The 14,769-nt window shown below is 46.8% G+C and overlaps 1 protein-coding gene across 1 annotated transcript in view; it reads left to right on the top strand.

The window, feature by feature from the left end:
* The window catches only part of KDM6A (lysine demethylase 6A), a 789,178-nt gene that overhangs the window by 167,498 nt on the left and 606,911 nt on the right, over positions 1-14,769 (top strand). Inside the window, exon 4 of the mRNA XM_086936102.1 lies at positions 3,094-3,189. Coding sequence (XP_086792228.1) covers positions 3,094-3,189 — 96 coding nt within the window. The remainder of the gene's footprint in view (positions 1-3,093; positions 3,190-14,769) is intronic.

Raw genomic sequence — 14,769 nt, 5'->3', positions numbered from 1 at the left:
TAGTTGTTGAGAAAATTGAATTTGATTAAACTATATATCTATATGCGCTCACCGTACGCGCACCGTACGCGTACGGTATGCGTACCCTTACGTGCGCGAGCGAGTTTCTGATTGACTGGCAGTCGACTGTCAACATTCCAAACTGTCCAAATCAGGAAGTGTTGGCCACCATCTTGGTTTTCAGGAGAACTGAGGCACAAGAGAGCCCAAAACAAAAGTGGAAAACACGAAAAGGGGGCAGGGTAGAGACCCCCCAACCCTCTAGCCCTTCTCAGGGGGTCCCAAAAGGACCCCCAAGGGCAAAAAAAAAAAAAATCGCAGGGCACGCGCACTGTTCGCGTAGGGTACGCGTACCGTGCGCGTACCCCGCGAAATAAAAAAAAAATCGCACTTTGTGGTCCTTCTGGGACCCCCTGAGAAGGGCTAGCGGGTCAGGGGGTCTCATCCCTGCCCCTTTTCGCGTTTTCCACTCTTGTTTTGTGCTCTCTTGTGCCTCACTTCTCCTGAGAAACAAGATGGCTGCTCAGGTGGTCCCAGAAGGATAATAACATATATAAATGTTATCCGCTAATAGAATTCGCATTTACAAAACCTTTGAAATTTATTGAAAAAAAATATAGGTTTCACGCCTGATATAATTAGGAATTAGCATTTAAAAAAACCTTGCAAATTCACTTAAAAAACTGTAGGTTTCAGGCCTTATTTAGTTAGGAATTAGCATTTAAAACAAACATTGAAATTGCTCCTATATAGTTAGATGTACTAACTATATTTCGCGCACCCGCAATCCACTGCTGCTGATGTCACATATTACATCATTCATGACATGGTCAGTGACATCACTGATGACATCACTGATGACCTCTCAGTTGACATCACTGATCAATTCACTGATGATGTCATTCATGTGATAATACGATGCACCTGCTCACACTCTAATATAACCTTTGATACACCCAGTGTTAAATGCAGACTACCATTCTTGAAAACATTGACACACCAATACCAGTTACTACATACGCACTCACTGATTCCTAGGTCTACACACACACACATTCACTCATTCACCCATAGAATCACTCATGCATACAGTCACTCATCAATACAACACTATCATATGCACTCATACACCTATACAGACACTCACACACTGCCACTCATCCATGGAGTTACTCACACACCTAGTCAGTCATGCAAAGAATCAATCACACTTCCATTTCCTCAACTATACAGTTATACACACACCTTACTTATTCAAACATATACTACCGCTCATTCCCCCACCCTGCCGCTCATTCCCCCACCCTGCCGCTCATTCCCCCACCCTGCCGCTCATTCCCCCACCCTGCCGCTCATTCCCCCACCCTACCGCTCATTCTCACACCCTAGCGTAAATAATAATTTGGGCACGTTGAATTAAGTGATTTTACTGAAGCACAAAAGGTTGAACCGTCGCCGAGACTAGAACCTAGGTGTCCCGACTTCTAAAGTCAGCAACTCTGACAAAAAGACTCCGCTTTCATTCTCGTATGGCTTGTTCCCCTTATCGCTGTCAGCGTTCTTTTGGCGGTGTAAACCGCTATGCAAACAAGCATTTAAAATGCAATAGGTTGCGGCTTTCATTAAGTTAAAGCCATTTGCTTTTTTTATACAATACTATTAGCAAAGCAAATGGCTTAAACTTAACGAAAGGCGAGACCTATTGCATTTTAAATGCTTGTTTAACTTTCGTATTGGATAACATTGAGCGCCCAACGGCTCAAAAGCACCCTGCACACAGCCGCCCGAGTGCCGCTGGAAGTGCAACTACTACCCTACTCTAATTCCCCACTTGCCCTGAGTAAGTGACCAGGAGCTCAAATCCCACAGCCGCAACAACTGTACCTTTCCGACCCTGGGTGACCCCCGAGTCTATGCCCAGAACCTTAACTCTACCAGTCGAGTACTTACCTAAAAGCCGATAACTCACTTTCCTTCCATAAGTTAACATTGACTGGTTTTCACTTGAAATTTCTTCTGTGTGGAGTTTTGAAACTTTAAAATAATCATCTAAATACAGCCGAATAACGAATTCCGAAATACTCATCTGTGATCAGGAGAGCAGCCAGTACTGTACTTTTTAGCCCAGCACTGAACAGCAAAAGTAATCCTAACTGTACTTACCACTTGAATCTTCTTCCACTGTTTTTCTCTGAAATTTCTTCTGTCGATTTTTGCAAACTAGAAATATTCCTTAAAAATCGTACCAACTATGAGAACGAAATTACTTACCTGTCTTAGATAGAGACCCCAGTGCTGAACTTATGAGGTACTGGGTTACAAAAGTAACAAGAACGTACTTTACCTGTGACTTGAATTTCCTCCCATAGGTTAACATTGGTGGGTTTTCACTGAAAAGTTTCTAAGTGTCAACTTTGAAAATACATTTATATTCTTTGAAAATTACAACTGTAACAAACGCTTTTACTTAACTGTTTACAGCTTATGTCCCGAGACTGAATCCAGGATCCAGTCCTGTGGTTAGAAAAGTAATCCTTAAAGTAATCAACTGCAATTATTTAGAAAAACCCATTGAGCTCTGTTAAATTGTTTTTGAAATTGTGTTGCCTATTGTAACTACTGTAGCTATTGTTCTTACAAAGTCTATTGCCTCTTGGCAAAGTAAATACCGAAAGTCACTCATATTGAGAAAAGTATATTTTGATACCTGTTGGTTCTAAAATAAAACAACTATATATTTTGATATAAAACAATTGGCCTAGAGTTCAGTTCTTGAGTGTGAAACCTTTTGCTGACTGAGTGTGTACAACAAATGCTATACACTGTCCTCTGATACTGCCTTACTGCTCGACCAAGCTACCACTTTAGAGAGTAATGGTCATATCTGACTTTAGCCTCTGTTATACCTCTGGAGACTGGGGACTCTATACACAATGTACCTTACTTTGGTCCAGTATATATAGAGCCACTTTCTTACATAAACTCCCAAAAGCTAGACCGATTGCACTGCAAATGCTTGTTCCTTTTGAAAAGGGCTAAGTTCAAAAGTACATGCTGCTTATTTAATGTCTTAATTTACATTTTACCTTGTAGAACACTTCAGATCCTTGGAGCAGTGGGCATTCTTTGTCACACCAACCGGTACAGCAACAAACTCATTCGTGGTGCCTGACTCCACAAAAATTACAGGTATACATTTCTAACATTGTACTATTGCGAATTCATTTAAAGCTCATATATGCATTACTTTAAAATATTAGGCATGTGACATTTAAATCTGTGTGTAAGCTGGAGACTTGAGTCATGGTAGGGCCAACTCTTGTCTTCTACGGACTATAAAATAGGCAACTTTCATTCTGATAGAGACTACTAACTACAGATGACTTACCTTTTGAAAGGTCCCCAGGCATCACACTGGATACCAAAACGTTTATCGTAGTACCTCTTCGCACTGAAAGGGGGGTTTTGCGACTCTGCACTAACGCCATTCTGCTCCAGTAGTGATGAGCATGACATATAAAGACGCCACTCGCATCCGCTTAGGTCAGTTCCTTTTTTTCTGTGTGGATCATGAGCTTCTCTGGTCTCTTAGACTGCTTTTTGCGTTTCTCTCTTCAACAGTGTGCAAGGCATGTCACCCCCTAAGATGACATGTTTTAAGCCATGTAGGCACTGTTGGAAACGTATGTCCATGGCAGATCCCCTCCAGGTTTGCATGTGGTGTCTGGGACCAAAGACCTCTGGGGACTGCTCCTCGATGAACCAGAAGGCCATAAAAGTACATGAGGTGACATTGCATTGCAAGCACCAGAAGATACAACGTTGGGACCACTACAAGTCCTGCTCAAAGTCCAAAGCTTGCTCCCGGTTCCGTTCCCGGAGTCGACTGAGCTACTCTTGAGGCTAATCTTCATTGCATTCCAAATCTACAGGTAAGCACAGGAAACATGGGAGGCCCAAGCGAAATTACGCTCCTTTGTTCCATTCCCACTCCCCTGATAAAGCACATGGGCATTGCCAATGATCCCTCACCCGAAGTCTGCCGACTATGAATCTGATAATGCATCTGGTTCTGTCCAACCCAATTTTCCAGGACCTTCATCCATGCTGCACCAGATAGAAGAGTTTCACTCATGAATGCTCCTGTGGCTCAGATTCTTTACCACCTTCTTGGGCACCTTCGCACCCCACGGAGCAAAGAGGCCTTCCACCTGCATTATCCAGGTGAGTTCACCTCTGATGCCAGCTGGACCTCTGAGCTGTTTCTGTCCTCTGCTCCAGGACTGACTCTGCCTCCACCACCTATACACACTCCAGACTCTGGTACAGCGACGCTTATGTGACTTTGCCGGCGTAAGAGGTGGCCACCAATGTCCTTTCCCATGTCTGTCCACATTTGAACAATGTCACAGCCAAATCCACAAGGCAGAAAGCACTATTTACATTCTCTTTTTGGAATGATGAGGATGATTATGACCAAGGTGATGAGATCATTCAGCCCTATGCCAATGATAGTTGGTAGGAGTACTTGCACAAAACTAGTGGGCTGGACACTTCTACTGATTCAGTCCTTTTCTCCCTGCCTGGTTTAGCCAAGGAAGAATCTACATTCCACTTCAACGCCATGGTTATGGGTAGGGTCGCTGAAGTCCTCCTCCACCTACTCACCTTGGATGTGAAAACACACCTTCTGATCGAGGCCCTGCATCCTGACTTCTTCAGAGCCTCCTCTATCTTTTAATGAGACCTTGACAGACACCCTACTAGGAGCTTGGACTAAGCCTTGTACTGGCCCTCCGGTTAACCAACAAATTGCCAGACGACAATACCCTACTCCAGGTTACCCAGCTCTTTCACACCACCCTTCTTCTGATTGCTTTGTGGTGCAGTACTCCACCAGCTAGACACCCCCCCACCCCCTCCCTCTGACAGGGACTCGAAGCAAGTGAAGACATTTGGAAAGCTCTTCTTCTGATCTGCCAGTTTAGTCTCTGCGGACAATTAATGCCACCTATTTGCCGGGCTGCTATATTCATGCCTTGTGGGACTTGATGGCGCAACTCCTCCTAGGTGTATTCGAAGACCACCTCCCTGTTCTGTCACAGGCCATTCAGGATGGTCGTGATGCGTCCAAGTTCATGGTTCGTTTTGGCTTGGACATGGCATACTCCAATAGACTGTCTGTTTGCACCAGTTTTACCAACTGGGTTTGCAGGCGATTTCTAGTCCTCCGTGATGGACATGCTGTTCATTGTGGTTCGCCTGTCAGGGGACACAGGCATTTTAACGTTTTGAGGAGTGTAGCCTTTGTAACTAGTCTAGCCAGCAACAACTTCAACATTGCTGTTGTGGCTTTTGACTAGCATTCCCTATCGCCAGCCTGTCCCTCCAGATCTGGGAACCCAACTGTTTTGTGGTCGAGGCTGTGGTGCCCACCAGCCCCGCGGCTTAGGTCTGAATGCTGCCCTGTCCGCACCCCCCAACCTCAAACAACATGTCTCCTCTCCACCCACCCTCTACCAGTTGGAGGCAGGATTCACTGATTTAATCCAGATTGGCAAGAGATCGCATTGTTCTAGTGGGTACTGCAAACTGTTCGAAAAGGTTATGCCTTTCCCTCTTGCCCAGCCGCACGTCCCACATTCATCTTTTTGACTGACGTAGGACCATCTGTCCGTTTTGCAGCAGGAAGTGGCAGCTCTTTTGACCAAAGAGACTGTTGAGAGAGTGCTGGTGCCAGACGTTTGGTCTGGTGGCTATTTCCTCTACTTCCTGGTGCCCAAGAGGAATGGAAGAATTCCGCCTATTCTAGATTTGCACCCTCTTGATCCCTTCCTCCTGAAAGAGAAGTTCAAAATTCTCACCCTGGCCCAGGTCTGCTCTCGACTATAGAGATTGGATAGTGGTGTTGGATCTACATGACGCTGTAAACCTACCTGGCCTCCCATCGACACTACCTTTTGTTTGTGGTCAGGAGGAGCATTTTCAGTTCACTGTGCTTCCCCTTGGTCTCACCAGTGCACCTCGGGTGTTCACGAAAGTGATGACTGTGTGGGTGCACACTTTTTGGAGGTCAGGGGTGCCACTCTTCCCCTACATTTAAGGCTGGCTCACACCTGGCACTCTTAAACGTCCTTCAGGCTATTGCAAGCCTCTTGTCATCCTTGGGCTTCACTATCAATGTGTCGAAGTCACACCTGACTCCTTCTCAGATGCTTTTCTTCATTGGAGACAATCTGGACACTATTTGTTTTATTGCCTTTCCACTGGATAGTCCAGAACATTCAGGCTATGACCGCTATCTTTTAGCCTTGGTCCTGGATTTCTGTGAGGTCGACTCTGAGGCTGCTGGGACTGATGGCCTCCTGCTGATCGAGGATGCCAGGTGATATATGTGGGCTCTGCAGTGGGGATCTGAAGTTTCAGTGGGCCCGACATCAAAGGAACCTCTCCGACCATGTTCAAATTTCAGAGGAGACTACAAATGATCTGTTGGTATGGTTGCTGAACAGTAATTGGGTCAGTGGCAGGCTCCTCACCTGGTCCACCGCCATGTAGTACTGCAACAAACAGGGTGGGGTCACGGACCCTGTTCCAGTAGGCCTTGTACCTCTGGAAATGACTGGACTTCCATGACATCTTTGTGTTGAGCCATCTGGCAGGACCTTTGAATACCAGGATGGGCAAGCTCAACTGTTGGTGGCTAGTGGATCGCGAGTGGCAAATACATCCGGAGCTGGTGCAAGGTCTCTTCAGTGAATGGGCAGATCAGTGGCTCGATCCGTTCGCCACTACAGAGAACCCGCTATGTCAGCAATTCAGTGCGTTAGTTTACAACACCTATTGCTTAGAGACTCATTCTGCCATGAGTGGAACTCTGGACTCCTGTGTGCCTTCCCACTGATACCACTCCTGCCCCGAGTTCTCATGAAGATCAGGACAGACTGGGGCCAAGTCATCCTAGTGGCTTCGGATTGAGCACAAAACATTTTGTATACAGACCACCTGGGCATGAGCATATGTCCTCGTGATCGTGCAGCCCGTCCAGTAGGAATTACTGTCGAGGCAAGAGGGCAGGGTTCTGCACTAATGCCTTCTCGAACTTCATGTGCAGCAATTGAGCAGCGACAGCTGAACACATTTGTCCTTCCCCCAGTGGTGGTTGATGTCATCTTGCCACCTATATGCCCCAGGTTGCCCATGCCCTACAGGCCAAACTGTCTGTTTTATTGTTTGTTGTCTCTTGCCAGGTATGGCCTTGCTCTGCACTCAGTTAATGGTTATATTTCAGCCCCTTGTCCATTGCTGGACCAACCCTCCTTTCAAGGGCCGGCTCCTCCATTAGGGTGGAGGAACGACGCTCCACTGCTTTCTCGCAGTGCCAGAAGCAGAAAATGAAATGGCATTTTGAATGCATTTAATTTTCTGCTTTCTCGCGCTGCAAGAAGGCAGGGGTATGCCTGGTTGTGGGTGGGTGGGAGGGAGGCAGGGTATGCCTGGTTGAGGGCGGGTAGGTGAGCGGGTCGGGTAGGAGTGGTTTGTACCACTCTGAGTACCCTGAGTGTTTGGTCGGCCCTGGGGCCCGCTAAAGTAGTCATGCGCACTCTACATAAAGAAAAGGGCCTCCCTACAGGTGCCCAGCAGGGTGCTGCCCGCGAATCCGCCCCAATCACAACACTGCCATTGCAGTGAGTGCCTGCCATCTGAAAGATGGCGGTCACTGAAGAGTGGGCTTCACCTCGCCTCCCCCACATCTGAGGGGTGGAGTTGGCAGAGGTGGGCACACCTGGGATGGCTAATTTTTTCCACCTGTCTTCCTCCTCTTAGCTTCGGCACGGCTGTTCGGTCCTACTACTTTTATTCTTCTGGTTTTTTATCTGACTTCTTGGTTCAGGACTGCCCCTAAATACGGTATTTAGGTGGCGGTTTCGGTTTCTCAAGGTCAGTAGCCAATGGGCTACTGACCTTAGAGTGACTACACCCTTGGTGTGCTCACCCCAAGTGGGGGAGTGAGCACAACAATCCCTAATCCTGATTGGGGGTGCCTGCCAGTTGGCAGGCACTGAAGAGTGGGCTTCGCCTTGCCTTTCCCACTTGAGAGATGGAGTTTGCAGAGGTGGGCACACCTTCTGGGCTGGCTACTTTTTCCCACCTGTCTTCCCGCCGAAAAGGAGGGGAGACAGGAAGGGATCCTGCTCCTTATAGCAGGAGTGGCTGTGTGTCGCATTGCAAAGGCTGCAAGGCCTTTGAAGCTCACCTGCCACTGATTGCTCTTCCTAGCCTGGGGGAGGTGGAACAACTCACCCAGGAAAGTCTTTGTGTTCGAGGCATATGAGCTGCAGATCGTACACTTCGCAATAGATTGCCACCTGGTGTTGGGCTCGGATGATTGCAGGTTGTTGTCTTCTTGGAAGAAGTCTTTGTAGTCCCGAGATAGGTGACTCCTCCCTTTGGACAATACTGCCCATGGTCATAGACTCCATCCTCAGATTGATTTTTTCCGCCACTGGGTTCGGATGAAAGTTTTCCGCTCCGGCTAGAAAAGACTTTTTTCAGCAACTTCAAAGCGTGAAACTTTATATAAACAATTTCGACATTGAATAGACTTTTCAACATCACCAGCTCCATTCCGGTGCGTCGACGTGGGCCGGTGGGCCTATCGGCGCCGTACAGCCTACGCCTCATGGACAGAACTCCATTCAAGAGATGCCCGGTATGTCGAGCAAAATTCCCTCATAGCGACCATCACAAGGTCTGCAACCTCTGTCTATCGCCGGAACACGATGAGTCGACCTGCACAGCCTGTGCCTCCTTCCATTCGAAGAAGACTATTCGAGATCGGAGGGCCCTTTGACACGAGATGAGGAGATCAGCGCCAGCACCGGAGGCCATCTTTGAGGAGGAGATCGTCGGAGAGGACATCTCCTAGGACGAGGCTCCACTCGTCGCCGAGGAAGACTCTCCTGATCTCCAGATCATATCGGGGCAGAGGAATCAGACGACTCGATTCCATCTAGGCAGCCCGTGAGTACCCCTGCCCCTGCACAACATACACTACTCAAGCCAAAGGCAGCGGTTGGCACTCTGCCCATGGGGCCCAGTCGAGACCGAAATTTACCCTCCAACGCCCCGCCTTCGGGCTCGGCTCCGTGGAAAAAGACTATGCCTTCCGGTGCCTTCGCACCGAAAAAACCACATGTGCCAATTTCACCTCCTCCATTGGCACCGAAACATCCTTCGACACGAAGGACTCTTCGACACCGGAGCCAAAACGCCCTTCGGTGCCCAAAGACAAAGACCCTTCGGCACCCGAACCATCGGTGCCGAAGCCAAAAACTGTACCGGATCCAAAAGCTTCTACTCCGAAGCCTTCCGGTTCCCAAAATAAAGATGGAAAACCACAGTCCGGCGCCGTAGGCCTAACGAAACCTGTCTCCATGCCGAAATCTCCAACATCGGTACCCAAGACTCCGAGGCCTGATACAGACACGCCTAAACCCTCTGACAAGCCTACCAAGCCCAAACCACCTTCGGCACCGAAAAATTTTCCACAGGACTCGATAACTCCTCCTAAAGCAAAGAACACTAAACAACCCCTATCGGCACTGAAAAAATCGACGCTTAAGAAGATTGTAGAGGAGGAAGAGCTGTTTAGACCAGATCCTAAACAGAAAAAGGTCTATATCAATCCAAAAACTGGACATGTGGAAGCAATTCCTTACAAGAAAAGACCAGCAGACACACCACTTCCACCTGTGTTCCTGCCAAAAAGGATTGTGCAACTTCTCCTATGCACCCTTCCTCTCCTCCCCTTCTTCGTCTCCTATCCCTCCTTACATTGAACCTATAGCTTCTCCTGTTCAATCTCCTGCATCATCACACCACACTGACGAGGAGTATGATCTAGGTGGGGGAATGACATACCAGAGCCACATGCATACCCTTTAGATGAGGATGTCAATCCAGAATATCCTAAGGATGACGACATATATGGTTTTCCACCACACAATGTGCCAGACATTCCTGATCCTCAGTACTACCCAACAAAACCTTCCCCTCCAGAAGATAGTATTGGGTATAATCATCTATTAAATAGAGCTGCCCTTTACCATGGAGTTCCAATGCACTCTGATGCCATTGGGGAGGATTTTTTACTGGACACATTTGAGCAGTCACAAAGGTTTACACAAATACTACCCATGATCAAAGGAGTCATTAAACATGCTCCAGACACATTTGAAGACCCGGTACGATGTAGGTTGTTAAATCCCGGAATTGAAAAGAAGTATAGTCCAGCACCATCTGATCCAGCCTATATTAAGGGACATCTGCCACTAGACTCGTTGGTAGTGTCTAATGCACGTAAAAGAGCCAATTCCCAGACCTCTAGTGACACACCCCGCCTGACAAAGAACCTAAAGTTATTGATGCGTCAGGGAAACGGATTGCTGCGCAGGCAACAAACATATGGCGCATAGCAAACACACAAGCCTTACTCTCACGCTATGACAGGGCTCACTACGACCAAGTAGAAAAACTAATGGAGCACCTCTCAGATCAATACAAAGATCAGGCAGCAGAGCTCTTACAAGAAGGCAAATTAATATCCAATGCCTCAATTAAATGTGCACTAGATGTAGCTGACATCCAGAGCCGTCAATACTAGTGTGATACTCAGATCCCATGTTACGCATTTCAGGTTTCAAACCAGAGGTACAGACTGCCATCTTGTACGAGCCCTTATATGAGAACCAGTTGTTCAGGCCGGAAGTAGACAACACACTAGAAAAGATTAAGAAAGACACGGACACAGCTAAGTCTATGGGTGCATTACAATCCACACAGACTAGAAGTTCTTTTCGCCGCTCCTTTTATAGAGGAGGCTCCGAGCAGACCGGCGCAGATACAACATCTTTTAAGACACACACACAAACCTCCTCTAACAAAGGCTACTTTAGAGGAGGATACAGAGGCAACAATAATAAGGGAAGAGGTAGAGTTAATAAAAACAACCGCTCCTCTTCCACTCCCAAACAGTGACTTCCCTCTGCCTCCCCTACAGCATTCCACTCCTGTGGGGGGGCAGATTATCACAGTTCCTACCTGTCTGGAATTCCATCACAACAGACAGGTGGGTAAGACAGATTATACAACATGGCTACTGCCTAGAACTCAAAGCAACCCCCCCAACCATACCACCCAGGCAGCGTCCAATCTCCACAGAACACATGACTCTTCTTCAACAGGAAGTTCTAGCACTTCTACAAAAGGATGCTATTCAAGTAGTTCCTTTAGAGGAAAGGGGGACAGGAGTTTACTCTCTGTACTTCCTAATTCCCAAGAAGGACGGGACATTAAGACCAATTCTCGACCTCAGGCCCCTCAACCATTACATACAATCAGATCATTTTCACATGATCACTTTACAACAAGTTCTCCCACTACTACAACAGGGAGACTTTCTTTCAAAACTAGACCTAAAGGACGCCAGTTTTCATGTTCCTATACATCCTGCGCAGAGGAAGTATCTAAGGTTTGTCATACAAGGACAGCACTAGCAGTTCAAAGTCCTTCCATTCGGGGTCACAACAGCACCACAAGTGTTTACAAAGTGCTTAGCAGTAGTAGCAGCACATCTCAGAAGACAACAGATACATGTCTTCCCTTACCTCGACGATTGGCTCATAAAAGCAAAATCATTCAACCAGTGTGTACAACACACAAAACAAACAATTCAGACATTTGCACGACTTGGGGTTTACAATAAACTACACCAAGTCGCACCTAGAGCCTTCGCACGTTCATCAATATCTAGGAGCTACCATAGACACATCTACAGCTCTAGCGTATCCCAGTCAAGCCAGGATACAGAGCATTCAGACCTTAGTCTCCCTTTTTCCACACCAGCACTCTCTCCAAGCCAGAGTGTTCATGAGATTAATAGGGATGATGGTGTCTTGCATCTTCATAGTTCCTTATGCAAGACTGCAAATGCGCCCATTACAAGAATGTCTAGCACAACAGTGGAATCAGGCTCAAGGTCAGCTCACAGACCTGGTGTTGGTAGACAGCCGTACATATCGCTCTCTGCAATGGTGGAACACCAAAAACTTGACAAGGGGACGGCCGTTCCTAGACCCTGTTCCACAGATAGTGCTCACGACAGATGCATCCCTCACAGGATGGGGAGCCCATCTCTTGCATTATACCACACAAGGCCAATGGAACAACCAACAAAGACAGTTCCAGATCAACCATCTAGAGCTGCTAGCAATTTTCCTAGCACTCAAAACGTTTCAGGTACAAGTACAAAACAAAGCTGTCCTAATCCGGACGGACAATATGACAGCCATGTATTATACACAAAAACAGGGGGGGGACACTCTCTGCAACTGTCCCAGCTTGCACAGAACATTAGGAGATGGGCCATTCCTCAAAACATACACCTGACCGTAGAACTGAGTCGTCACTCACAACAGATTCATGAATGGGAGATACACCCACAAGTTCTTCAACCTTTCTTCCAAATGTGGGGGCATCCACAGATAGATCTGTTTGCCACCCACGAAAATGCAAAATGTCCAACCTACGCCGCCAGGTTTCCACACCCACGGTCGATGGGGAATGCAATATGGATGAACTGGTCAGGCAGATTTGCGTACGCTTTTCCACCTCTCCCACTCATTCCACTAGTAGTACGCAAGCTCAGGCAACAGTCTCTCAAACTAATACTAGTGGCTCACACATGGGCACGTCAGCCGTGGTTCACCACACTACTAGATCTCTCACTGGCTCCACATTAGAAATTGCGGCCCACGCCATCCCTGTTAACACAGAACCATGGAGAAATAAGACACCCAGAACCAAGCCAACTGAATTTGGCGATCTGGCTCCTGAAGTACTAGAGTTCGGTTACTTAAACCTACCACCAGACTGTATGAACATAATTAAAGAAGCTAGGAGAACCACTACCAGAGCATGTTATGCCGCTAAGTGGACAAGATTTGCAATATATTGTAACAACAATCACATTGATCCACTGGATGTTGCCATCCAGAATATTATCTGCTACCTTCTACAACTACAAAGGTCCAATTTGGCTTATTCTTCCATACGCCTGCATCTGGCAGCAATTGCAACCTATTTACAGAATAGGCAACATCTATCTCTCTTTAGAGTACCTGCAATAAAAGCATTTATGGAAGGATTAAAACGGATAATACCACCTAGGTTACCGCCTGCTCCAATATGGAACCTAAATGTGGTCCTTACAAGTCTTATGGGACCCCCCTTTCGAGACTTTACATAAGTGTGAATTGCAATTCCTAACATGGAAAACTGCTTTCCTTTTTGCCATCACCTCTCTCAGAAGAATTAGTGAAATACAAGCATTCACAATAGAAGAACCATTTTTTCAGATACATCCTAACAAAGTGGTTCTTAGGCCCAATCATAAATTTCAGCCAAAAGTTATTACTCCTTTTCACCTTAACCAATCAGTAGAGCTACCAGTGTTTTTTCAAAAACCGGACTCTGTTGCAGAAAGGGCTTTACACAACTTAGATGTGAGAAGAGCTCTGTTATACTACACAGACAGGACTAAATCCTTCAGATAGACAAAACAACTATTTGTATCTTTCTCTCCCCCACAAAAGGGCAATCCCATCTCTAAAGGAGGAATTGCCAGATGGATTGTAAAGTGTATTCAAATATGCCATCAAAAAGCTAAACGTACAGTAACGGTTCCTCCTAGAGCGCACTCCACTCGCAAACTAGGAGCCTCTATGGCTTTCTTCGGAAATATACCACTAGAGGACATATGCAAGGCAGCAACATGGTCTACAATACACACCTTCACTAAACACTATTGTGTTGATGTGCAAGCCAAGCAGCAAGCTGCAGTAGGCCAAGCTGTCCTGAAAACACTATTTCAGTATGCTGCAACGGATACAAGCTACCACCGCTAGGGGAGACACTGCTGCACAATCGATGCTAAGTGTACGATCTGCAGCTCATATGCCTCGAACGGAAAATGCTACTTACCAGTATGCATCTGTTTTTGGCATGTAGAGCTGCAGAGTCGTACACGCCCTCCCGCCTCCCCTGGACTTGTATCCGTTCCAGTACTCCTCTTACTTAGATGCACACGCATGGACATCCTTTCTCTTTACTTCTACTAACTCCATTATTTCCCATCATGGCGAAAACAATCTGAGGATGGAGTTGATGACCATGCACAGTATTGTCCAAAGGGAGAAGTCACCTATCTCGTGACTACAAAGACTTCTTCCAAGAAGACAACCTGCAAACATCCGAGCACCCAACACCAGGTGGCGATCTATTGCTAAGTGTACGACTCTGCAGCTCTACATGCCAAGAACAGATGCATACTGGTAAGTAGCATTTTCCTTCAGGGTTCAGTGACCTAAGATGCCCTCTGAGTGCGTTTTTCATTAAATCCCACACTGGCATCAATGTGGGTTTAATGTGCTGAGAAGATTGATATCAAACTTCTCAGTTTTCAGTGCAGCCATCATGGTACTGTGGAGTTCGTAATGACAAACTCCCAGAACCATATACTCTTTAAGGCAGCACTGCACTGTTTAAGAATGGACTTAAACACTGTAGGGTTACAGGGCTCATGCACCTGTGCCCTCACCACTGGTATAGTGCACCGAGTTAGAGGGTAGACTGATCTATACTATGGCAGTGGGTTGTAGGCATAGCACGCAGGGATGTGTGCCAGGTCGGCCCTTCACTTTGTTCTGC

Source organism: Lissotriton vulgaris, chromosome 8 (genome assembly GCF_964263255.1).
Source record: "Lissotriton vulgaris chromosome 8, aLisVul1.2, whole genome shotgun sequence".
In the NCBI taxonomy this organism is placed as follows: Eukaryota; Metazoa; Chordata; class Amphibia; order Caudata; family Salamandridae; genus Lissotriton; species Lissotriton vulgaris.
The sequence above is the reverse complement of the archived record's forward strand: the minus strand, read 5'-3'. Positions and strand labels throughout refer to the sequence as shown.